Raw genomic sequence first — 24,643 nt, 5'->3', positions numbered from 1 at the left:
TTGAGCAGCCACACAACATCTGGTGAGGAGGTGTAACATGGTGTACAGTATATGCTTGAACAAGGCTGTGGGCATCCATCCCCATTCTCAGGTCAAACAAAAACCTTGGCACAAATGTACAAAAACCATTAAAAACCATCAGGAAATAACAGACCTGTCAGCAATAACTCTTGTACATTCGTTCTGAAACAAGGCCAGCAGAGTCTGCAAATCCTCACATTCCTCTGCCTTGATGTTCAGCATCCCCTGCCAGATCCTGGACAGGTCCCGCAGATTGAAAATGTAGTGAAACTTGGACGGGGTGGGCAGCATCTTTGTCTAAGCAACACAGCAGGGTAAATTTGTAAACACACATAAGGCCCTTAGCAGCTGTGGGGAGATACGAAACTGACCATATTATTCTGATCTGATTTAGACGCTAGAGCTGTGCTTTCATTGAAGTCCATTGCTCTCTTTCACTCAAAGGGTCACAGGTTAATACACAATATCAGTATCCATGCCTCCTGGTACAGTTCATGCATCACTATGTCAGAGTGTGCACATTGTTTAAGGGAGGAATTCATCTGAACAGGAGGTTTTCATATAATACATCTCCACGTCTCATTTGAAAAAGCAGGCTACTGAAAGCACAGCATTCTCAAGATTATTGAAATAGTCTTGCTTTCATTTTCATTTTTAGAATTCTAGCTCAAAGAGGTCTTGTGATAGTAAACAAGATACTGTGCGTGCTTCACAGTTTGTGCTTAAACTTCATGATTATAGAAAGCCCTGTATACACCACACCCAGTGCTTTGGTAAAAAAGAAGTCACATTTCAACAAACTATCATGAACAGATAAAATGTTTCAAAACAGTGATTATAAAAGTGGGATTGATTATAAAAGGAGAATAACTTTATCTGATACACGAAAACAGTTTATTGTAACAGCCAAAACATTTCTTTGCAATGTGCATCTATAACAAACTTAACTGCAATATTTACCTGTCAGTTTTAAATAGGATGTTCAGTAAACAATACAAATTCAGAGCAATTCGTTTTTATGAATGTGAGAAACACTGGAATAATTAATAAATTAATTTCAAGGAAATCATCCACATTACTTTAAGATTATGCATCTCCTCCTTCAGTTCTTTGGGAAACATTTCCTAGAAATATCACGATAGGTAGGAGAATTTAAGTATTTCAGCGTGGGCCTTTGCAAAATTCCAATGCCTACAGTGCCTTATAGTATCTACGATCCATAGCCTGCATCTTTTTCACGGGTATATTAAAGATATACAAGAGGTTACCTTGGTCCACTGCCAGAGGATCCTGCTAGCTGGGACCAGAATCTTGATCATATCACAGATCTCAGGCCTGAAGTCTCGACAAGCATGGAAATACCCACAGCCCATTATCCCTAAGGAAGGAATAACAAATTTACCCATCACAATTCATTCACAATCATTCAACTCAGCTGACTACAGTGCTTTCCTTGACGTCGTGTCAAATAACAAAGAAGTGAATAAACCCATGCTAAGCCCAAAGGCAAAGTATCCCCACGCTATATATGCTCGAGGGGTTCATCTCTCATGTCACCCATCCAAACTTCAAAACGAATGTAGCAAATAAGAATAATCTGTGTCCAGAAACGATTCACTTTTTCCAGAACTCACTATTGAAAAGGGTTTGTGTGAGGAACAGCTGAGAAATAACCAACGTGTCCAGAAGTGCCGTGCCAGCTGCAGCCTCTCAGCCCTGACATCATGCTGTCCTAAAGCCCCTCAGACGGGAGAACAGAAAGCAGGTACCAAAGATCTTGTCGATGGACGTGTTGGCGGGCAGGGTGCAGTTGAAGACGGTAAACTGTCTCTTCAGTCTCTGGGGGATGTCATTCCTCCCTCCACCAGGGTGAATCATGGCCGCCATCAGCTGCACGTCCATGATGGTGGTGAAGTCCCCAGGCTTATCCAGGCTGTACATTCCAGACATCTCCATCATCTGACGCACTATCTCATTGGTGATCTGCACACAGGAGCAGGTTTCATAGCCAGGACTTTTACCAACTAGGCTCATATCTATATAGTATCAGTTCAAAGAGGACTCAAGACAAAGGGAAATGCTTGTGTTTGTAGAAAGCAACTGAACTGGAACTCTGTGAACTGCAGTCACTTGTTTCTGATTGTTGAAACTGGAGGACACTTCCTACTAGCACCTGCGGTTATAGTCGGAGTTACGCTTGTAAATAGCTGTATTGAGAAGTGGATACTCACTGAGTCAACCGCAAAATGTCAGAAACTATGTAGATGTTTTTGAAAGCTTTTAGCTCCAAATGCAAATTTTCCACCAATTTCCTGAAAATAATTTTAATGTTTAAAGCTGTGTTTCTAAGAAAAGACAAGTCAGGTTTGACACGTCTGGAAGAGAGAAATACAGCCTTTTCATTTAAACACAGCCTGGAGGATAAGCTTTTCACGTGCTCAGACACTTTGACAGCTCTGCAGCAGTGTAGTGTGTACCGTGTCATGGTTGTATAAAGCAATGTTGTTCAGACTGCGTCAGTGTTTCAGCAGCTGGGATCCACTGTGCCCGTACTGCACTGTACCTGATCACCCCACTCGTTGATCACTGGCATGTTGATGTCGTCAATAAACACCGTCATTCTGCGCCCCCCCGGTGGCCCATAGGTGCTGCCCATCCGCTTTTCGATATAGCTCTCAATCGTCCTCTACAAGCACAGCACACAGTGAGAACTGCATATCCAAACACTTTGTCTGTCAAACACCAGCAATGTAATTATTCCTGTCCAAGAAGGATCTAAACTTCTCTGATGAATAATGAGAAGCTGGGTTTACAAATCAAGCTAAGGAAGACTGGTTGCTTATGTCATGATGTGAGAAATGCCCTGTTACACATCACATTGTGAATTGACTCTTTTAATTGTTACATGTACAGTAAGTGTTTGAATTACTCTATGACACCTTGCACTGACTTTGATGCAGTCATGAGTTGCTTCTTTGCTCAAACATAAAGAGTAATAGTTAATTATATTTCCTTACAAAGATACACCTGCATGAAACTTTCTGAGGGCAGGATTTCCTTAGGTTTTGTAAGGGAGAGGTGTGAAACAAAGCTGTGGACTTGTAGAGTATTGAGGTGCTCAAAAGTATGTTTACAATATAGAAAGGGATTAAATAAACTAATAATTTGTTTCCAGACCTAGCAGCTATTATTTTAGCATAGATGCCTGTTGACGTGGAAATTACTATTTGCTAAATTATATATTGCTCTTTTGCAACCACAGAAAACAGAGACAGGTGCGTTTTAAAGTGATACTGATCTAGAGACAAAGGAAAATCATGTTTTTGGAAGAACACCAGAATTAAAATTTAATTTGCATTAATTACTGAACAGAAAAGCACATCTGGTCCACAATTCTAACCTCTGCTGGATCCAAACGCTCTGTGTTTAATGCAGCATGTCACACTGCCAAATCATGTTACAGTTCCTTCCATACTAATTTACAGTATTTACTAATTTACTAAGTTGTTATTGTATTCAAATGTCTGCATGTTAGGGACTACATTAAAAAAACCTCCCTTTTACCATACAAAATTTGATCAAATTAACCAATTAATTATACCTGTAACAAAGCCCTTCTGGTGAAGGCTACACCATGTGTTAGATGGTCTTTACTACCATTAATGTCAATACACCTGACTCCACTTGAGATTAGCTACCACATGCTACACTTCGTCGACAGGCTCTGCCACTTCAGTGGGACATCTGCTCTTCGATATAGCTCTCAGTTGTCCTTACTTACTTTTTACATCAGCAGGCTACATCTTCCTCTCTGCCACAAAAATGCAAGCCAACATCGGAAAAGCTGCAGCCCAGGTGATCAAAGAGTGATTACCTGGAACATCATGGGTTCAGTGGCAGATGAGAAGTTTAAAGATTTGGACAGGTCCGTTTCGGGGTCATATTTCTTCATGTATCCTTTAATCATCACAGTCTTTGCAGTTCCTTGCTCTCCAATCAGCAGGACAGCCTGTAGATCACACAGACGTAGATATAGTCTGTACTATTAATTAGTTTAACTAGATTAGATTTAAAAAAATTATTGTGAAGTTCTTTTGCCATTGTCATTTTGATATTCAAGACATCTTGCCATCTGACTCATACCATGACCTGTGGGTTTTGAGAATGATGATTTAGTGTCAGGCTGAATCAGCCTGATTCAGCACCACCGCTGTGGACCAGTGCCAAACACTTACCTTGTGCTGTTTGGCTATCGTTTCCATCAGGAAACTGGTCCTAGTGTTATCCACATTGGGCACAAGGATGGAGGCATACTCTGGCACATGGTCTGTTGGGTAATCATACTCCAGCACACGGCTGTTCCAGTGTTCCCAGGCTCCTGGCATGGAAAACACGCATCTGTCACTCTCTCATTCTCACAATCACTGGGAAATGGTCTCTGAGGTCCTTAACTGTAGGGATGAAGGCATCATGCCATAGACTGTTCTGGATCTGTTTTTCCTTACTGACTTTCCTCTGAATTTATGCCAAATCCTCTAAATCATTTGTACACTCCATGAACATGTGAAAGTTTCAGAGCCACCAAAGCCTTGTAGAAGACTCTCTACCTCTATCAGTATCTAATAAAACTGTATAGGCACTGGTGCATGGTGCAGGTTGAGAGGACTTGTGGTCCCGGCGTGGTGGAGCAGGGGGATGAGAGGTTACCGTTCTGGCTGACGAGGTACTCAAACATGGTCTCCCCTGACTTCACGGGCGGCAGGTTTAGCTTGCTGCTGTGGTTTCTCAGGAACTGCTCCAGCTTGTCCCTGCTGTCCAGCTCCAACAGGGAGCCCACACTCCACATCAGACAGAACACAAAGAGCTGCTCCACCTGCACAGCACTCATGTTTCCCCCTGCCTCCTTCATGGGAAGGAGCCCCTCCAGCAAGTTAATGGACTGAAAAAAGGCGTAAAAATGAGGTAAGGATGACCAGTGCTAGGTTTATTAATCATTTTAATTATACAGCTGATAGCTTTGTGATGCATTTCTTTAATCCATTCTCTCCTAGGTTTGTTATCACCTTTGTAAAACATAATTAGGGGACCCAAGCCCAAACTATGGGGAAGTGATTTCAACAGAATACACTTCTTTACCCAAGAGATTGGGGGAATGTGGAACAAGCTACCTTCAAGAGTGAATTTAGTCTGGTCCCTCGGGTTAACACCCATAATCCTACAGCTTCCTGGACTAATGACAAAGCAGTCAGAATTTCAGTTTATTATCTTGTCACATGTTTAGCGCTTCCTGCTACCCCACAGTATCTCCAGTCTCCATACAGGAGCACTGCAAAGGAATTCTGCTCCAGGGGGAAGTGCCCCACCAACATCACTAAAAGTACAGGTTTCCCTTCCCAATACTGACCAAGAACAACCTTGCTTAGCTTCTGAGATCTGACCAGACTACAAGACCATAATGTTGAGGCCATATTGTCAGGTGAAACACAAACATGGCACACACGCTACACTTACCTGCATGATGTAGTTACACTCCAAGAGCTGCATCTTAGGTTTCAGATTTATCTTCATGTATGTGTATGCATCCTCAAACACTTTGTCATACAAGTTCTGTAGTATATCAGCTTCCTGAGGATTGCGCTTGTTAAGCCAGGCCTGAAATGCAGAGGAACCAGTCAGAAGACTTTCAAAGCATGGTGCAAGTGTAGCACTGTCTTTAATATTTCTGTGACACTGGTCTACAATCTCACAACTTTCATTGGCATTAGGAGTTTCTTAAATCCTGGAATTTAAAATCTCTTATAGCTTTTAACATGCGCAATCAGTCTACTATCTTAAAGAATCAGGAGAGAAGAGAAGTCTAAATTATTTGCAATGGTATCCCCTTTAGTTCTGAACTCAAACATTCATATAAAGAATATTTGTGTGACAAAATATTATAAGACAGTGTTTCTTGATATTTCAATGTAGAGAAAACAATATTTTTTTCCAAAGAATAATGGCCTGTAACAATAGACAGAAGTCATAGCCCAATAAAGCACCTTAAAGCAGCTGTTTTTCAGCTGGAGAGCAAACCTCACTGTTAATGAAGAAAGAAGCTGTGTTTTTTTTTTAAGAATAGAAAAAACGCTCAGGAACTCAGAAGCACGGTGACAAACAGGCTGGAGTTCACGGGGCACTGGGCATGATGGTATTGGAGGGCAGCATACCTTCAGTATGGGCTGCCAGCTGAGTGCTGAAGAGCTCATGAAGACCATGCCCACTCGAGAGACAGTGGCTGGAGATGCATTGTCGATGTTGTGGACCTCAAAAAGCAGCTTGCAGGCCGGAGACATGGTGATCCGATCTCCATTAGCTAGAGTCAGAGTCTTGTTATCATCCAAGACAGAGTTGAGGTTCTCAATCCAGATGGCATCTACTGGCCCATCCAGGATAATCCACACATTTTCCCCTGAGACCAGAAAATGGGAAGAGACAGCTGTCTATTAACTGGTCCCTCAACAAAATGTATACATTTTTAAAGCACTTACACAGTAAGTGCAGCAAGCTAAAGAGGACGTGCTTAATCGAGGCAGCCCCTTTAAGAAGATGCAATGGCTTTAACCAGCTTTCCTCCATTACAGATGTGCACTGTTCCTGTACTTGAGCCCAAAGAGAGTGACCCACCCTTCTTGGCCTTCAGTGTCTTCCTCCACAGGGTCGAGAAGATGCCATCAGTCCAGTCGTTTGTGGCGGCGTCCAGGCGGCCGAACATCTGGGGGGCCGTGATGGCCTTGGGATTCATGCGCATTTCCCTGTGCGGGGAGCCACACTCGGTCATCGCCCGCATCAGGATGTTAATGACTACGGTCTTCCCAGCGCCACTGGGGCCCAGTGTCATCAGGCCATGGCGTACCCTCGCCGTCTCGAACAGCTGGCACACACAACATGACATCAGCACCACCGCAAAGGCACAGCCACACAAGCATGCCATAAGTTATGTATATATATCAGAGATGCACAGTGGACATCGTATGTCCTAGACTGTTTTACTGTCTCTATCACCCAGCAAGGCAGTAAGACTGCTATGTGGAGCGGAGTGCCAGAGAACGTGCTCCTTCAGACACATCACAACTGCGACTGAAGAGCAGGGTACCTGCACCAGCTTCAGATTCCAGGGGGGGTGATTGACAACGCCGGCAGCCTCCACCTGATTGGTCACAGCAGCCTGGAGCTCAGCATAGGTGCTGCTGTCCAGCTGTATTCCTGGGAAAAGGTCACTGATCAGGCTGAGGAACAGTGGCTCATCTTCATCTACCTGCAATGAAGCACAGGCCAGTCAATCTCACCACCCCAGTGCTGCCAGGTAACCACTGGGTCTTCCTGTGATTCTGGAGGAAGTTAGAGGCACAAACTGCAAGCAGTCTCAAACACATGGCCCATCTGTCCAGGAGCTGTCTTTCACTTCTCAAGGTTAAAATCAATCAAAAAGACTGCCAATATCGACTTCTTTCTTAACTTTAGCGTAAGTTTTGTTTTGCATTTGTATACAGTTATTTTGAGTGCAGTTACCTATTGCTTTGTTGATTTTTATGTAATGGGAAGAATTTTCTAATTGTCGTCTTTGCATTTGCAAAATATTAGACAATATTCCTCAATGTCTAAGGTGATAACAGCTGCAGAATGTTATGGCGTTGATTCTTCAAGAACGTTATTTGCAAATATCCCTGGAGATAAGGGGCCAACACTCAGACAATCGCAGACAAGTCAGTCTCCGACTGTTGCTTCCTGAAACTCTTGTCTCTCAGCCTATGGAGGTCAGACACACTGCTGTCCTCCTGGCAGGGTGGCCACTGGACCAGTAGACCTAGATGTCTTAGTAATGGACAGTACAGGGGAAAGTGGTGATTCAGCTCATTTTTGTGGAATCTTTTAGATTCATCTACAACTTGTGTAGTGGTTGAAGAGTCTCTGATGTTATCCATTATGCTGCTCCTTCTGAATGTCAGTGTCACCTCCTTTTATACCCCATGAAGACAGGAAACCTTCAGAGGCCTCTGTGAATTTCCAGAGACTTCCATTGCATTTCCAGAGAGCAGGAAATTAGTTAATTTGTTAATTTGTTAATTTGATTTTCATTTGTTTTTTTTAATTTAAACAGTATATAAATGTGCAAATAAATGTGATCTTGTATCCTTGTGTTTTCTGGAATTAATTTGGACAATTATGACTTTTCTCTGTGCAAAGTTATTAAGATTATAGTATTAAGATATAATAAACTGCTAACTGCTTGAGTTGTATCATGCCAATCCTCCAATTAAACTGCAGATTGAAAATGATGATATGTGTTAATGGAACTATTCTGCTGGCCCACTCAGACGGACAGACTACGGAGTCTAACAGACTGAATCTGAAGTATATACAGTACAGAGTATATGACGGAGCAGCTGTTGTCATTTGTCAAGTACCAGTTTGGACAGGTTCATGTCCCGCAGGACTCTCATCACGATACTGGATTCGCTGTCTCCAGGCCGAGCCCTCTTTTGTGCCCCCAGTGTCCGCAGCACCGACAGAATGTTCCTCAAACCGAAGTCGTAGTGGACCTGGGGACAGTGAAAGAGCACAGTCGCGCTGGCCAGCACAAGCAATGGAGAGGAAGCGAGCACCTTTGCTAAAGGCACTGGGAGAGGTGGATAGTGCCCTGAATTCCTGAGGTAAGAAAAACTGTGTGAGGATGCAGCTGCTCCCTTGAGTAGAGTAGTTTTACCCAGATTGCTCTGGGTAAGACTCTTTTTTTCCTATCATTGTACTACTGTACATTCCATTTAGTGTTTCATTTGTTAATATGTGTATTTACGGTATATGAATTGTGAACAAATGGCGGATATTCAGTTCATACTCTGCTTTCTTTTGCTAGTAAGCAAATGCAATGGAGACCAAATGCCTGGTAGTTACATCTGTGCAGTATTATGATCACCTAGCAGGTTTCCTTGTTTTACACTGGACTATGATTTTTCATTTTATTTCTGAAAGTATCCATCTCAAACTAATACAATTTGTGATTTTGCTATAATCACTAAAGGGATCTCATAAATATGTTCAGAAATAATTTCATACCAGTTAACTAATTTAACTCATGTTAAGTGAGCAATTAGCTAGTGTTCACCAATACTTCTTTTTATATTAAAGAATCTGGTGACTTAGAGGCTCAAAATACCAAGGCTTGTAGAAACATATGAAAATAAATAACAAAGTAAATGAAATCATGAAGACCATCAGGAGCAACAGCTCTACAGCAGCTGTGTTACCTGTTTAGTCAGCTGTTCCTCACACAGCTTGTACAGCACATAGAACTTCTGGGCCAGGATGATGTTCTCGATGAACCCACAGCTGGCCAGCTTCACCCTCATGATGATCTGAAACACAGTGGTGGCAGGGACCACAGATGTCAGCAGCAGGGCTGGGGTGAAAGCAGGGCATGTGGAGAGCTCTGAGAGGACTGACTACCTGTCTGTCTGGGACCATCATTGACACAGTCCGGAACTGAACTTTCAGGTTTTCTGGAAGCTCCTGACGGCCAGCGTATCCAGGGTTCTGTGGCACAAACATAATATCATTCACTGCAAAGCTCAGAGGTTATGTTTTCAGAGTCACAGTCTAGTGCAAACAGTCCCAGGATTACTTTGTGATGCAGCGTTATACTGACTTTAAATTTTTCAGCTTCCAACTTGTGAAAACAAGTTACATTTTAAAAAGATTCTATATAACCTTTTGAGCTTTCTCAAAATGAAATCTTCTCCTACATGAAACAATCAGCTTGTTGGTATATTTTTCCTATTTCTAAAAGCAGTTGGTAGCTACCTTTTTAACTGCTGATGATATTGTCACTATTGACTGAATGGATATGTGTGTGTCCTGTGATGGACTGGTGTGTATAATTGCCCTAATGGCTTGAGAGAATTAATGTAATCTTGAATTGAAATTTCAGTCAGTAATGAAGGAAACTGTTGCTAGTACTACAGTATGTATGAAAGAAAATGAGAGATAAGCAGACAAGGTAGAGATGCAGAGTAGGGTCTCTTTCATCTCTCCAGGTACTGAGGGGCTCATTGTGTGCTACAGTATGAGCTGAACTTGCCATAGTAATGAAAAGGCCAAATTCTGGGTTCAGGTCTACACAGTCCCCGTCAGTGAAGACAAACTGCTTCTTGTGCTCCTTGCGCGCAACCAGGACAATGTAGATCTGCTGGGCAGCCACAGACAGCACAGGCAGCTCGATCCTGTTAAACTCATCAAAACAGCCCCAGGACCCAGACTGAGCAAGGCCTGTAAGAGGAAAGTAGCACATTACAGAAGAGCACTTCAGAAATCACAAACGAGCAAATAAACACTTATGGCATTTAGAACTCATTTAGATCAATCTCAACAGGGCAGTTGTGCCCTGTTTTTATTTAGAGTTTTTAAAGGGAAGAAACAATCCTACCTAAGATAATAACTGATAAGTACTGCACCTTGAGAGAAGCTTTCAAAACAACAGTAAATGATGAGCTCCAGACACAAAGTATATATATAGCACTCTGGATTTATAGACTGTGCTTTTAATATTACATGTTTTAAATAATGATATGCCACTTTGAATTTATGAATGGGAAACCCTCTGATAAAGGATGCAGGCAACACACCCCACTCAGACTCTGCTAAATTTCAATGAAGAACTCTTTTTCCTTCAGTAGCGTCCTCCTCTCTAGTTAGATTTTAATGTGTGCAGCAGAATTTTGTCACCTGTTAAGCACACTGCGACCTGGGTACAGCCTATGATTATTAACCTTTGTAAATCCTGCCAAGCCCTCTGAAGTCCATCTGGTCCGAGCAGTTGAAGACCACCACATACTTCCCCAGCGCCCTGCCCATGTCCTTGGTGGTCTCAGTCTTCCCGGTGCCAGCTGGCCCTGCTGGAGCGCCACCCATACTCATGCCCAAAGCCTGGGCCAGGGTAATATAGCACCTAAACCGCACACAGCAAGTCAGTCAGCTTTCATTTTCATAACTAGCACCAGTTCCCAACACTGCTACAAATGATCTAGGACACAGTATTACTCAATAACCATTGAACACAGTAAGGGGAAGAGTCGTGATGGGTAGGCACATTTCATATCACAAACAAGTAAAGGCTAATTCCACACTCGTGGGAAAAGACTGTACAGCCCAAACGTTTCTCTTTTCTATTTTTCAGTGTGGAAGTAACCTTAAGTTAGAAGCCAACCCACACTGACGCAGCTCCCCACTTGAAAATCTTATACTGGCAGGTAAGGCAGATAGCTATGAGATTGACTTGGGAACTACAAGCCCCAGAAACCTCAGTCTCAAAAGCCAAACTGCTGCCCATGTGCAGAGGCGATCACCATATTAAAATGACTGACACAGGCTGGGGGTGAGTGTTTGTCAAGGAATCCTAACCCCTGGGCTGTAGGTCTGCAATCCCATCAAGTTTCAGAGGTCTCTTTAAAACGGCAGCCCCTGACGAGGAGGGGTAGTCTGATAAACCACTCCAATCGATATGATAATCAGATCAATGGGATCCTAAGGGTTATGTTGTAAAGGAGAACCTGGAGGACAGCAGCCCTTTGGGAACGGGTTATGAAGCCAGTGGTATTTGGCCTGCTGCAAGGCTCTGGAGTGAGACACAGAGAAGGGCTTTAAATAAATACTTTGGAGCTCCGTTTTGAGGAGAAACTGAACTAAACATTGACCTTGACTTTTGTCAAGTTTTCATCACTTGTCTGTCTTTTCACATATGCATGCTAGTAAACCGACGTAGTTGTGCTGTCTCAACTGGGAATCTTGAAAACATTAGCTAGGACTAAAAAAAGGACTAGGCTTTCTGTTTTCTATTTTGTTTTTCTTGCCTACACTCATGTTTGCATTAATAAAGTACTGAAAAATTATGCTTTTGTTATGCTGTCATACATGTGCCCTGCCATCAGAAGACACCACAATAACACCATTCTCTCCAGTGTCTCACACCGTTAATGTAAAGAATTAAAACTTCAAGCACAGGGCATTCACATTTTGTACATAGGATGCACTTGACAATAACCTTGTGAAAGACAACTGTATATACAGTAATTGAGGGTATTAATGTAATTAACTGAAAGCTAATTGAAAGTGCAAGAGGAACCTGTGTAAATGCTTTCTCAAACATTTATCCATTCTTTCTTTTGAAGTATTGTATGTCTGTATTGTATTTACAACAACAGGGTGAAATTTAATATCATGATCCAACTCTGTAAAAAACAAGTGGAAAAATGAAAAACATAATCCAGCAAGACGGAAAGGAAACGTAAAGGCTAGTGTAATGTCTCCTTGCCTGTCTGTTAAAGGGGTGATGACCAGACGGTCTGTGCAGCCAAGAAACTCATTCTGATATACGAAATCTACATCTGTAATAGACACAATGACTTGGTCTAAATCTTCCTTGAAATAAAATCTGCTTTGCTTGAGCCATTCAAAGTCTGACACAGACTTGATATGCAGTTTCACCTGAAACACAGATGTAGAGTGAATAGGTTAAACGCCACCTGTCACCCACAAAAGACTGCACAACTATGACTTCCACACTCAGACTCTGATTGTCTAACAACGAAGAAATCAAATATCTACTGTAGATATGCTCAGAAAGGCACTATGTAAGAATAAAACTGATTGACTCAATAAAAGGATATTCAAATTGAAATTGAAATTTACTCTACCAGTTCGTCAAATATGTCCCTCTGGTGCACATGGATGGTGACTAAAGTCTCGAACTTCACTCTTTCAAATTTGGTCAGATCTTGTGTAGTCTGCCCAATCAGAGTGTTGAGCAGGTCCAGGAACCTCTGGTTGGTAATCTGCATGACCTTCTTGTCATCCCTTGCATTGCGCAGAGCTTCCTCTGAGTCCCGTGTCCACAGCATCTGGATCCCCAGCAGGCCGACCTGGCCCAGGGAAAACAACACGATGCATTGAGCACTTCAGCATGATTGCTAAGCCTCATGTTCAAAGTTCTTTAGCTGTAGCAGCTGTTTTTTTTTAAGGATGGGGCTTCTTGGCCACTACAATATTCAGAACATCACCTGCACAATTCAGAATTTTGAAATGGAAATCATGCTAAGTTGTATAGCTGAGAGCCAATCAACCTCAGTTTCTCATTAGAATATGGACCACACTTCATAGCCGATATCCTGGTTTCTTTTGAGGAACAACTGGGTGAGATCCGGGATCAGTTAACTACTAACCCCCAGACAGGCTAGATGGACTGAATTGTCTCTTCTCGTTTGTAAACTCAATACAGGCTCAATACAGGAAATATGAACATACTACTTTTTTATGTGATGGATTGATCTTGGCTGGCCAAAGTTATATGTTTCTCTTGGCAAATAAACTCTTGCAATGAGTAGGACTGCGATAAGGAAATGAACTTCAGCACTAGAGGTTTTCCTGTTAACTCAAAACATAGGTTCTGTTTAAGACTGAAGAAGGCAAATTCATTTTCCTTTTATTTAATAAAGATCAAGGAGATGGTGTTAAGGATACTACAGTACAATATTACTTTGCTTAAGGAACCTCACACATAGCAGGCTAATGACACTACCCAGCTATATATCAAGGATGACCTTTTCTTTAAACATTGTATAATTCACCAGAATGAAAGCCTGGCTGGAAAATAAGAATCTGTTTTAGGCATTAAACTTCACAGAAGCTAGGCTATTGAAATTCACAGTGTCTCAGAGGTGATGAAGGCAGACCGTGCTGATGGAGCCTGGGAATTGTTGACGTGCACATCAACAATGGTAGATTTCAACTCTAGGTCTTGAGCTAGCGGCTGAGTGATTCTTACTCCTAGTGTGCCTGCCCACCTGCGCTGGGAACTGCGCGAGGAAGCTGAGCAGCTGGAAGCCGGAGTCGTTGATCTGCATGTCCCCGGCTCTGATGACGGAGTGCAGGGAGCTCTGCTGCTGCTGCAGGAGCTCCCCCAGCCACAGCTCCACTGGCCCCCGGGCCATCACGGGACTGTCCAGCTGGAAGACACACACAGCACCCACGCCATGGAGCTGGGGGCTCTCATGGGCGCAGTGGTGGCTCTGTGGCTAAGGATCTGCGCCTGTGACTGGAAGGTTGCCGGTTCAAATCCTGCGGCCGGCAGAGCTATCCTACTCCGTTGGGCCCCTGAGCAAGGCCCTTAACCCTAACTGCTCCAGGGGTGCTGTACAATGGCTGACCCTGCGCTCTGACCCCAAGCTTCTCTCTCCCTGTCTGTGTGTCTGTGTCTCCATGGAGAAAAGCTGGGGTATGCGAAAAGATGAATTCCTAATGCAAGAAATTGTATAGGGCTAATAAAGAAACATTATCATACAGACCTTCAGCTTAAAAGCTTCAATTTGTAACATTGGACGAACACCTTTGAGGCAAATTTGGAAAAGTCTCTTGTGAAAAGTGAATTCAAAGGTTTGAAAGCAGGCCTACTGGTATTTTCTCTCCTTCTCTTGAAATCACAGCCAGTATCTTGTCGTAGTCCTTGGCATGGAACTCCACCTCGTTGACATTGTCGAAAACTCCCAGGAGATGAGACTGAAAAGACAAACCACAAGGTCATTCCTGAAAGTAATATTTCTAATATTCCAGTTACTCCCTCTCAGTTATTCCTCTGAGTTTGTCAAAGTACAGTTCAAATGTGAATGGTACTGTAGATCTCAGAAGTCTTTCTGCGTAACATCCACAATTACTGACAAATCACACTGCCAAGGCACTCCAAGCTCCTTTATATATAAGCACGTACATCCAGATACAACCTGCACCGAAGTTCGAAAAGCTACAGCAACATAACATCTATCAACAGATGATCTGGAGAAAGAGAGCTGCAGTCAGACACCCGGTGTGCAACGGCAGATCCTTGGGTCAGATTTTCTCAGTTGCCTGTGAGAGAGCTGAGATAGTTCATAGTCAAGAATCAAAGAAATGAGAAGTTTCTCCTTTGAGCCACTGTGAAAATACCTGTATGGTGTGCGAGTCGCTGGCTTGTCCCAAAATCTCCAGGAGAGCCGGGTCAGACACAAAGAAGAATCTGGGGAACTGCAGCCTCTTCTTCTCTAGATAGCTGTAACATCAAGCAAATGCTGGTTATGACAGAGCTGAAGTCTCATCTCAGGTATTCTACAGAGCCCAAGAGCAGAAAGAGGGTTTTAGCTGTCTGGGAGACGAGCTGTACCCTGTGAGAGACTTCTGGCACAGCTCTAGCTGCTCCTGCAGGTGAGGCAGCAGCTGTCCCATGGTCTCATCCCCCACACAGCACTGAACGACATTAGGGATTTCATGTGCACGCTGCATGATCTTAATCCAAGACTTGTCAATGTTCTGGAAACGCTTGGCTTCCTGTTAACAACAAAGAGAAACTATTCACACTAGGAGTCTGATGGCACAATCCAATCCTTACTTCTGTAAGGAGACTGTTACTACAATCTAGCAAAAGGAAAGCAGCATTATGTTGAAGTCGTTGCTCCAGGTTGCATAAACATGAGGCTTCAAACTTGGGAGGTACTGTAATTGTTTTTCAAAATGCATTACATTTCCCTAAAGTGACTTTAATTATTATAATTATGGACATGCTGACCATTTTAACAGCAGCTCTGTTTTAAGAAAAACTGAACTTCTCCTGGATGAAAATGAAGTGCTAGCATGAAACGCTATCTGGGAGTTTGTTTCATTAATGATACTTCATGCTAATGCCTCTAGTATCTTACAGTATATCATAATATATGTGTTGGAATTCATTCTGCTGCACACTGCTCAGTGTACCAATTCTAGACTAATCTGGGGAAACTGGAATTAAAATTGACTTGTATACTGATGTGAGTGCAGTTTACATACAACAGTGTTTTATGCACGTTTTTTAAAGATTAGCATGTTTAATGCCTAATGCAGTGAATAAAGAAATTTATCCCATTGGCACAATAGGTCTTTGTAGCAGCAATTTCTTGCATTCTTCTGCCCCCAATGACATGTACACACTTCAAGGCTATTGATATCCAATGCATATTAAGACATTCTGAAAGAATTTACAATTGCAATATTGCAGAGAAATCTATGTATCTTTGTAAATAGCTTGCAGTAGAAATACTTTCTGACACCCATGCTTATATCGTGGCTCACCTGCGGAAGCTGCTTTGCGATGTCTCCCCCTACAAAGACAGCCTCCAGGTACACCCAGAGATTCTGTACGATCAGCCACTGCTCAATTATGTCTGTGGACGTGCTCAGCTTGAAAACCCAGTTCTGGATGTCCTTCTTAAAAGGAGCATTATATCTGTTCAACCAAGCAATTCATGTTAGACAAACCCATTCATTCACAAACAATAGTGCAGACAGTACACAGATGCACCCATGTAGAATGAGCATAAAAACTGCTGTTGGTGGTAAGCAAACTGCAGTGTAATGTGCTCTGTTTCAGCAAACTCCATTTAGCACCTCAAACTTTGTTTGTTCCTCATGCATCAAGAATGATAAAAAGCATGCAGTTTCTATATTTTAGTTTTCTGTTTTTAAGGACTTGTATCCACTGAAAATTGGTGCTCTTTTTTTTGTGTTTGAAGTGTGGAGTTCTTAAGTTGTTCAGAAAAATTAACAAGACAAATGTAATAGTTATAAGTAGTTACAGATTGTTAAAAAAGCTATTAATAACGTTGCTAGGTTTGGGTTTGGGGATGTTTTGTGGTGCTCTTCCTTGTGTGTGGAGTTCCTCGCAGTGGAGGTACAGGGGGTGAGTTACACCCCTTTATAATTCTTCATGTGAGAAAGAGCACAAACTGCTTTCATGTTGTAAAGCTAGCTTTGTGGCTCTGGAGCAGATTGCAACCATGTTTATTTCCTATATGATGTCACTTTGAGGTGTTATGGAAAATGAAACTAGTTGTCAGTAAAACTACCACTAGGCCAGCTAGAGGAAAGGAAATGAAAGCTCTTTACAAACACTTTTCAAACACTGGATTTTTCCCAGGGTGACTGTTTGTGTGGCATTTATGTTGCTTCTTCTGTCTCCCACTTCTTGGCTCCTAGTTTTGAATGTGTGTCTGTTGTGCCCCAAATCAGGGCATTCTGCTGACTTATCAAACCATTATATGAAAAATATGTGATGAATTTTAATAAAACGTTTAATAAAAAGTATGTTCTTCTCAATATTTTGATACATCCCCAACATAAATGCTGAAGCACAATACTGTGAAACACTTCTGTGACCTGGGCAGCTGGGCAGAAAATAATCCATACGGTACACTAGCCAGTTGCTCCTTTTTTAAAAGATTACTGGAGCCTAACACATCTCTTGGGCACCTCGCAGTGAATTTTGAGAGCTTGCCGTAAACAGCCATACCTGTTGCTGAGTAAAGAGCCTAGAACCATCAAGCTGTCCTCCATCACCATGACGATCTCCGAGGTCTCTGCCCCCTTCAACATGAGCTCTCCTCTGCCCTTGAAGGCATGAAAGCTCAGAACCTGACTGGACCAAACATCCACCACCTGAGCCAGCCTGGCCTCAATATCCTTCTCCTTGACAGCTGAAATACAGATATCCTGGAACAGGAAAACAGGCAGTCACTGTAGAAAACATCTTCCTTCTGGGAAGAGTGTGCTGCTGCCCGGGTCACTTCAGGAAGAAGGCTGAAGGGCAACCCTATGGACAGGAACTGTTGTCTGAAGATGCTGTGAAAGTCAGTGTCTCATTTGAACAAAAAGTTCAAGTTGATCAATCTCACCACCCACTCACAGGATCACACTGACCTCTATGTCTTCCTTGTATTTCAGAAGTGGTGCTTCCATGATGTTCTGCAGACAGAAACTATCTGAGTCCACATCAAACCTATGCTTAGTGAGGTCTGCAATGCGATCCCAATGTCTCTGTTTCATTGCTTTATTGGCCATCATTTCCAGCAGAGGACAGGACTCGCTGAAATCGTCAATCCTCTTTTTCAAGTCTAGGAAGGCCTGCCAGTCTTTCAAACCTTTAGGCAGCTTTCGGCACCTGAACACAACAACAAAGATCGCTGTTGTCACCCGTCACCTTAAACACCTTTCTAGACATGCAATGTGTTATTGGAGCAATATCTTTAAAGGTGTACATTAGAAATGTCCACTATGCAAATTCTTTATATGCATTATTTAAACATCAACAAAAGATGCAACTGGTTAAAAATTACACTTTTTGGAAAACTGGTATTTTATTAATCAAGTGTTTCATAAGGCCTGTGTATTACCTGTTCTGAAACTCCAGAAGCTCAGCATTGATCTTCTCGATATCTACGTCTGTCCACAAAATGTCGTAATAGCCACTGATATTGTTCATCACTGTGTCATAAAGGCCATACAGCTTCTGTAGGAGACCCAGCTCTTTTCTAAGAGTAGATCAACAGTAATAACACATCACTCAAAACTATAGGAGAAAGTTAAGTCGGTATGTCAGCACTCTATTGACTTTTCTCTGTTTTACAATGCTGATGACAAATATTGTACAGCAGCTTATAACAGTAATAGAAATTGAAGTACAGTATATCATGCAGTTATGTTTCCTGATTTCCTGGGTAAAATAAAAGGTATTAGTTCAAGTGTTATGATGGGGAGCACTACAGTTAAAGCTGGTTTAGTGTTTTGGGATCAGATTCTGGCTGTTTTCTTTAGTATTTGCAATGTGTTTTTTATAAGGATAAATGTTTGATCTTTACTGACAGACTTATGACTCCAAAACCCAAAGGAGAACTGGTGCTTGTTTACTTTGTGAAGAACTACAGTAAAGCTTTTGTTTGTTTCAAAGTATTGTTTGATTCACTTGTAAGGTTGTGTTCCCCATACTTTGGAGTTTCTAATTCTTTCACCTTTTACTTTACTTTGTTCTTTTTCACCTTCGGCTTGGTTTATTGTCTTGTGTTGATCACTCACTCTTAAACCCCCCCTAATTTTCTGCACTTGACTTTCATGACTCGCCATCGGGAGACAAATATACTCGTGTACAACTTCTCAAGCCCCGACTAGCACAGGTGGTAGAGCATGAGACTCATAACCTCAGGGTAGTGAGTTCGTGTCCCATGTTGGGTGCAAGGTTCTCTAATAACCCTGGGCAGCAGCAGTATGGGGCGGTGGTGGCGGCAGAGGGTCACATATCTGTGACAACGGCAGCAACACTTGCACTATCTGCGCGGACGAAAGGACTGGCGAACTACTTCCGTATCTTGTAATGAGAACTCTATGGATAGTGATGGTGGAACTGGCCATAGGGTCGCCATGAGTCGATACCGACTCGACGGCACTCAACCACCACCACCACCACTACAAGGTTCTCATGCCTGAGCCAGTTACAGACCCCTCTGAAATCTAGACAGTGCGGAACCCTGCTGTGGCAGAGGATAGGTCTGTCTTTTGGCACGGAGCAGTTATCTGCTGTCTAAGGAAATGGCATTGGACATGCTTGCATCCTGCAACAATCAGGATCGAATCCCGGCAGGGGCAGGGAAAGCTGCACCCCTTGTACTTGCAGGAAAGCAGGAGGGAGAGGGGGATTGGAGGGATGGCAGGGATTATGGAGGCAATTGGAGGGCAGAGGTGGAATTAAAGACTGGATTAGATAAAGAAGGAACTAAGGTTTGTTTTAGGGGAATCCAGCACAGAGTCTAGCAGAAAAGTGGCAGGAATGGTCATGGAGGAATGGAAAATTCCATTCTGTAAATGACATTTCCTAGGACTAAAAGAGAAACCAAACCCTAAGGCAGTGCAAGAAGTAAATGTGAGCTTCAGTTGTGTGATATGGATGGGCTGAACAAACTGATGAGTTGGTATGGCTACAGCTGCAAATTGGACACTGGAGGTGTTGACGTAGTGGCACTATCACTATTTCAGAGTGACTACTAGTGCCACAGAAAAAAAAAGAGTGCAATGCAAATGTTTTGGGGTACCTGGTTCTTTGCAGACTTTCATAGTCTGTGACTGGCAGTCCAAAAAGCTGTTCACCTGAGGAGTATGTTATAAATTTCCTCCAAAGGTCATCAAACCTGGCCTGAAGAAAAGATAATAAAATAATAACCTTATGTGTAACCTGATCCCAAAAAATGTCTCTTTTAGGAATTAAGATCATATTTTTGAATCCACAAAGTCTGCAAATATCTTGATTTTATTATGCCAAATCTGCACAGCTATCAAGTACAAAATGTTGTCTAAGAGTCACGTACAGTTGTGGGGAGAGCAGGTCACACGTCCAGACCAGCAAGGGCTTCATTAGTCCGCTCCAAAAAATAATAGTTGTATCTCAGGCAGCTTAGGAAATGAGAGGCTCATATCTAAGTTTCTTTCTTAAAATTATTGTTCATAAATATATGCTTCTATCAAGGTAGATGGTTCATCCAGAGCACTGTATTGTCCAGACTATACAGTGATATGAGATATGATATGATCAGATATGATCACTGATATGAGAGCACGGCCCATGTCCATACTACCTGGCAGATCTGGAGTCTTGTGCTGGCCTCCTGAGGGGGTATTCCTGGAACCATCGGCCCTTCCTACAGGTGACACAAACATTGACCACAGCTGCATGGGACGCCTACAATATTACACATGTGAGCTGATCTGCAGAATCTATCAGTGTCGTTTTATCTCCGCAGAGGACAAAGGACACTTGCTATCTTTTTTTCAGAATTAGGACAGTGAATTAACATGTGAGCAAAGGAGAAAGTGAACGTTAATTCCACACTCAAAAGTAAAAAGAAAGAGCAAAATGTACAATGTTTTTCCTCAGGAGTGTAAAGAGAGAGGAAGGACAGGAAGAAGAGGAGAAAGAGAAGTGGGGAGAAGAAATCAAAATAAAGAAAAGGGGAAAAAGACAGGGGTGAGGTAAAGGAGGACAGTGAGACAAACTGTGGAAAAACTTACATGGGGAAATATAAAGGCAGCAATGTGTGACTTTCAAACCTCAGCCTATCTCAGATTTTCATGCCATTTGTATTGTTTGTTCACTCTGTAATTGTTTTTTAAGATGCTTATGTAAAGTCACCTGGTAAAATTGCCAAATAATCAGATTGTACTGATGCAAACTGACAGGAACAGAGTCTTGCCCAGTCAGGCATCAAGTGCACCTACACTATAAAGTCCCTGTGGAGACCCTTAACAACAACATGGTCTACCAGAGCTGCGTTTTTGTGATTGGGAGAACAATATGAAAACAGTGCAACATTGTTTTAATTTGTGAAACAGACTTAAACTCCTATGGGAAAATGTATGCAACTCCACTTCATCTCGAGGATATTTTGTATGTTTAGGAAAAGAGTAGCAATATTTTGTGCTCAGTATATAGGAGACTAATTTATCTTGTAGATATTGCCCTGAGTCTTGTTAAACAACTGACTGTTTCGAGTTCTAGAGGCAGAATCAGGGCTAGACCCAGTATGAGCCACTAGCAAACCAGCACTGGGAGTTCTGGTGCTCCAGTGGATGGGTAGGATATAAATAAGTGGCTCCAAACTCCCACTTGCAATTCCACATGTATACAATACCCAGTAGCTGGCAGAGAAGTGATTATTATGATTTATGTGAAACCTGTGTTTAATACCACATATAGCCTGTATGGTCAATGAAAACATTTTTCTTTGTTGAAAAACGCAGGATCCAAGTCTGAATATGAATTATATCTGTTGCACATCTACATTTATAGTATCTTGTAACAACAGGTCACTTCTGGCAGATAATTACCGTGTCATACTGGTCTACAAATGCTAAGACATCCTTCTGGAAAACTGTTACTGATTCCAACAAGTTTGCTTTAAACTTGGGCTGCACACGTACTAATTCATCTTGCACAGATCTCTGGTGAGAAAAAGAAAATCAAATCCAGTCTTCATGTGTGGACACCTTCCTTCTGACATTTTCGATAAGCAGTTTTCTTTTATTCAAATGATCATATAGAAGCATCTTTCAGACTATCTGTAAAGTAACAGTTTGTCTGAATGCATAGCAGGCCCTCCCCACATAGCAGTGTACCCACCCAGGGGAGGCAGGCTCCCTGGAGAGCCTGACACAACGCCACGTGCTCAGCACTGATTGGAGGAGATGTGCTCCCTCACTGGCAGCACCGCAGGCCTGCCAGCGCTGCAGCCACACTGTGGTCACTGTGTGGCTGGAGGCCAGGGTAGGTCTGGCAGACTAATTCCACCTCATCCTCACTCACTGGGACTCGGTCACTTGTCTTCCCCCAGCTCAATCGATCGACATCAATGCGCATGACTTCCCAACCCATCACACTCACGGCTTTGGATTGTAATTTGATGAAAGAGTATCTGAGAGTGTCGACTCCTTCAGCCTCCTCTTTAGTCACTTCCACTTCAAATCTGTTCAGGATCCCATAGGCTTCCTGTCAAGCAAAAACATGCTGGTATGAAAACAGAAGTTCCAAGACAGTCAGGAATTATTGCATATCATCATTTTTTGCAAACTGTGAAGACCACATGTTGTATCTTATTACTCCTCGTACTATAAAGACGTGTAGTGAACCCTTACTTCAATGGGTCCCAGGGTCATGTCTATCTGGATCTCTGATTCCCGTACGTTTGACAGAGCTTCCATTGCCAATCTCACGTCATCCAGATCCTGAATTGGTCGAGAGAGTTTTTTAAGATGTTCCCCAATGAATGTTGAGATATCTGCCATTTTCTTCTTATACTCCTCATTCAGGTATTTGCACAACAGCATCTTCCAGGCCTTAGCCTCCACTGTCAAGGCCAGCTTCAGTGGTGCTGTAAAAGTAAAGCCAGTTGCACAACTGTCAGCGCTGTGGGGACAAAGCACTGCCTTTTATTCCACAGTATGGCAGGTGTTCCCAGTAACAGGCATTCGGAAATGGTTTCAGCTGGAAATGGCGTGTAATTAAGTCACTGACTGGGTTATTGCTTGATTGAATGAAACGCATACATTTCCACATGGAAAGGATGTCTCAGTGTTAACTGAGGACTAGTGCTGGCATGGCAGACTGGAGTGACGCCAGTAGTACAACAATAGGAATCTGAAGGCAATTACAGGACCTAAATGTTTGTTCAAATTAGGAGAATGACGTGTAAAAAATGTTCTTATAGTGGAGAAAGAACATGTGCCTTCAGATAAAGGACAGTCTAGTTGTACAAGCGCAAATCTCAAACCTGACCTGAGCTCCCCGGTCTGAGAGGTTGTATATTTCTTGGAGAAGAAGTCTACTAAATGAATTACACTTACAGTAAATGATGTATATATTATTTTCAAGACAATAAGTAATAAGTACCTGTAGACAACTCAATTGATCCTAAAATGGTTGTGGGCTTGATTTCTTCAATCTCTTGCTCAAAAGCCACATAGTGCAAAATCTCAGATTTTATCTGTGTCAGGTATGAGTTACTTGCCATAAATTCCTACAAAATAAATGACAAGAATCAAACAATATTCTCATATTTTTAGAATTCTGTATATGAACTAACCAATGCAGAAATGGTGTAAGAAGACCGTTTGAACCCAACAATTGCAGTTCACAGACCTTGACCTTGGCATCCCTGTCCTCTGCCCAGATGCCCTTAAACCTGTGGAACTGCTGGAGAACGTCACTGGCCGGTTTCCTCAGGGAGTTGACTGCAGAGGTCAGCAGCACCACAATCTTACAAATGTCCTTGTGCTCCGATACGCTGTGATAAAAGTTTTTTAGCTTCTTTACAGGAATGTCTTCATCCGTGGTTCCTAAAGTGCCACCAGCAAAAATCAAGATTTAAAATATATTCAATGAAAAAACATGAATACAAATGTATCACAACCAAGTATTTTAAGTCCCAATCATAAGTGTCATTCTTTTATAACTGGTATTTTTTGTGAACAATATTGTTTAACAACATACCCAGTATATGGCGAGACCTACTAACCACAGTATATTTGTTTCAACATCAAAGTTTACATTTTTGTTAAGAAGTATTTAACTAGGTAAGACCTGCAAAAGAAGGTTTTACTAGACAAGTTCGAAAAATATAAAAAATATATATTTTAGAGAGGAAATATTTCATTTAGTTTGCATTTTTCTGTTGATACAGCAAGTGTTTTTCTCTGAGTATTTAGTTTTCTGTCCTTTTTGGACTGATAAAACTAAGGTCTGTGTGGTGCCTGAACGCTGCAGGTATCTGAACACCAGGAATTAAATCCGGAGCCAGCTGCATCACGCGTGTGTTTAACGTGGCAGAATGCTGTGAGTAAACCCCAGCGGCGCGCAGGAACCTGGGCAGCCGCTGAGGGCGGCGTTCTTACTGGAGCGCTGTGTGCCCTTGGCCCCGCCGAGGCTGACTTCCAGGGCAGCGGGGCCCCTGTGCCTGCCCGCCTGGCCCCACTGCGCTATGCCGCGGCTCACCTCCAGCACCAGATGCACCAGCCGGTTGATGGCCTGCTGGATGTCATCCAGGCTGGGCTGCATGACCTGCACCATGGCCAGCACAGGAAGGGTTAAAGTCATCATCATGTCATGGCATTGGAAGCCAAGACTCCTGCTTCCCCGCTGTGCTATCTCATTATTGTGATGGAAGGCAATACTGTTAAAAAGCCCATTTCCCCTCATTTGTATACACTGATTCAGAAAAGG

The 24,643-nt window shown here is 42.5% G+C and overlaps 1 protein-coding gene across 6 annotated transcripts in view; it reads right to left on the bottom strand.

Moving 5' to 3' along the window:
- Positions 1–24,643, bottom strand: part of LOC148675041 (dynein axonemal heavy chain 8-like) — an 86,100-nt gene that overhangs the window by 24,015 nt on the left and 37,442 nt on the right. For all 6 annotated transcript variants that reach the window (XR_015935433.1, XM_088625954.1, XM_088625951.1 and 3 more), the window contains 34 exons: positions 24,316–24,481; positions 23,564–23,760; positions 23,315–23,441; positions 22,561–22,796; positions 22,310–22,414; positions 21,757–21,870; positions 20,508–20,570; positions 19,968–20,068; positions 18,279–18,416; positions 17,806–18,046; positions 17,399–17,598; positions 16,183–16,336; positions 15,242–15,405; positions 15,028–15,130; positions 14,500–14,604; positions 13,893–14,054; positions 12,747–12,971; positions 12,365–12,537; positions 10,824–11,002; positions 10,136–10,323; positions 9,505–9,591; positions 9,306–9,413; positions 8,466–8,600; positions 7,154–7,315; positions 6,685–6,931; positions 6,228–6,469; positions 5,533–5,673; positions 4,729–4,960; positions 4,257–4,399; positions 3,896–4,030; positions 2,585–2,707; positions 1,791–2,004; positions 1,290–1,399; positions 155–318 (listed from right to left, as the gene is read on the bottom strand). Coding sequence is in view for 5 of the 6 variants with exons in the window: in XM_088625954.1 (XP_088482080.1) it covers positions 155–318; positions 1,290–1,399; positions 1,791–2,004; positions 2,585–2,707; positions 3,896–4,030; positions 4,257–4,399; positions 4,729–4,960; positions 5,533–5,673; positions 6,228–6,469; positions 6,685–6,931; positions 7,154–7,315; positions 8,466–8,600; positions 9,306–9,413; positions 9,505–9,591; positions 10,136–10,323; positions 10,824–11,002; positions 12,365–12,537; positions 12,747–12,971; positions 13,893–14,054; positions 14,500–14,604; positions 15,028–15,130; positions 15,242–15,405; positions 16,183–16,336; positions 17,399–17,598; positions 17,806–18,046; positions 18,279–18,416; positions 19,968–20,068; positions 20,508–20,570; positions 21,757–21,870; positions 22,310–22,414; positions 22,561–22,796; positions 23,315–23,441; positions 23,564–23,760; positions 24,316–24,481 (5,384 nt within the window). In the remaining variant the exon portion in view is untranslated. The remainder of the gene's footprint in view (positions 1–154; positions 319–1,289; positions 1,400–1,790; positions 2,005–2,584; positions 2,708–3,895; positions 4,031–4,256; positions 4,400–4,728; positions 4,961–5,532; positions 5,674–6,227; positions 6,470–6,684; positions 6,932–7,153; positions 7,316–8,465; positions 8,601–9,305; positions 9,414–9,504; positions 9,592–10,135; positions 10,324–10,823; positions 11,003–12,364; positions 12,538–12,746; positions 12,972–13,892; positions 14,055–14,499; positions 14,605–15,027; positions 15,131–15,241; positions 15,406–16,182; positions 16,337–17,398; positions 17,599–17,805; positions 18,047–18,278; positions 18,417–19,967; positions 20,069–20,507; positions 20,571–21,756; positions 21,871–22,309; positions 22,415–22,560; positions 22,797–23,314; positions 23,442–23,563; positions 23,761–24,315; positions 24,482–24,643) is intronic.

Source organism: Lepisosteus platostomus, chromosome 3 (assembly GCF_059453375.1).
Source record: "Lepisosteus platostomus isolate fLepPlt1 chromosome 3, fLepPlt1.hap1, whole genome shotgun sequence".
Classification (NCBI taxonomy): domain Eukaryota; kingdom Metazoa; phylum Chordata; class Actinopteri; order Semionotiformes; family Lepisosteidae; genus Lepisosteus; species Lepisosteus platostomus.
Note: the sequence above shows the minus strand (reverse complement) of the source record. Positions and strands in the feature narration are given on the sequence as shown.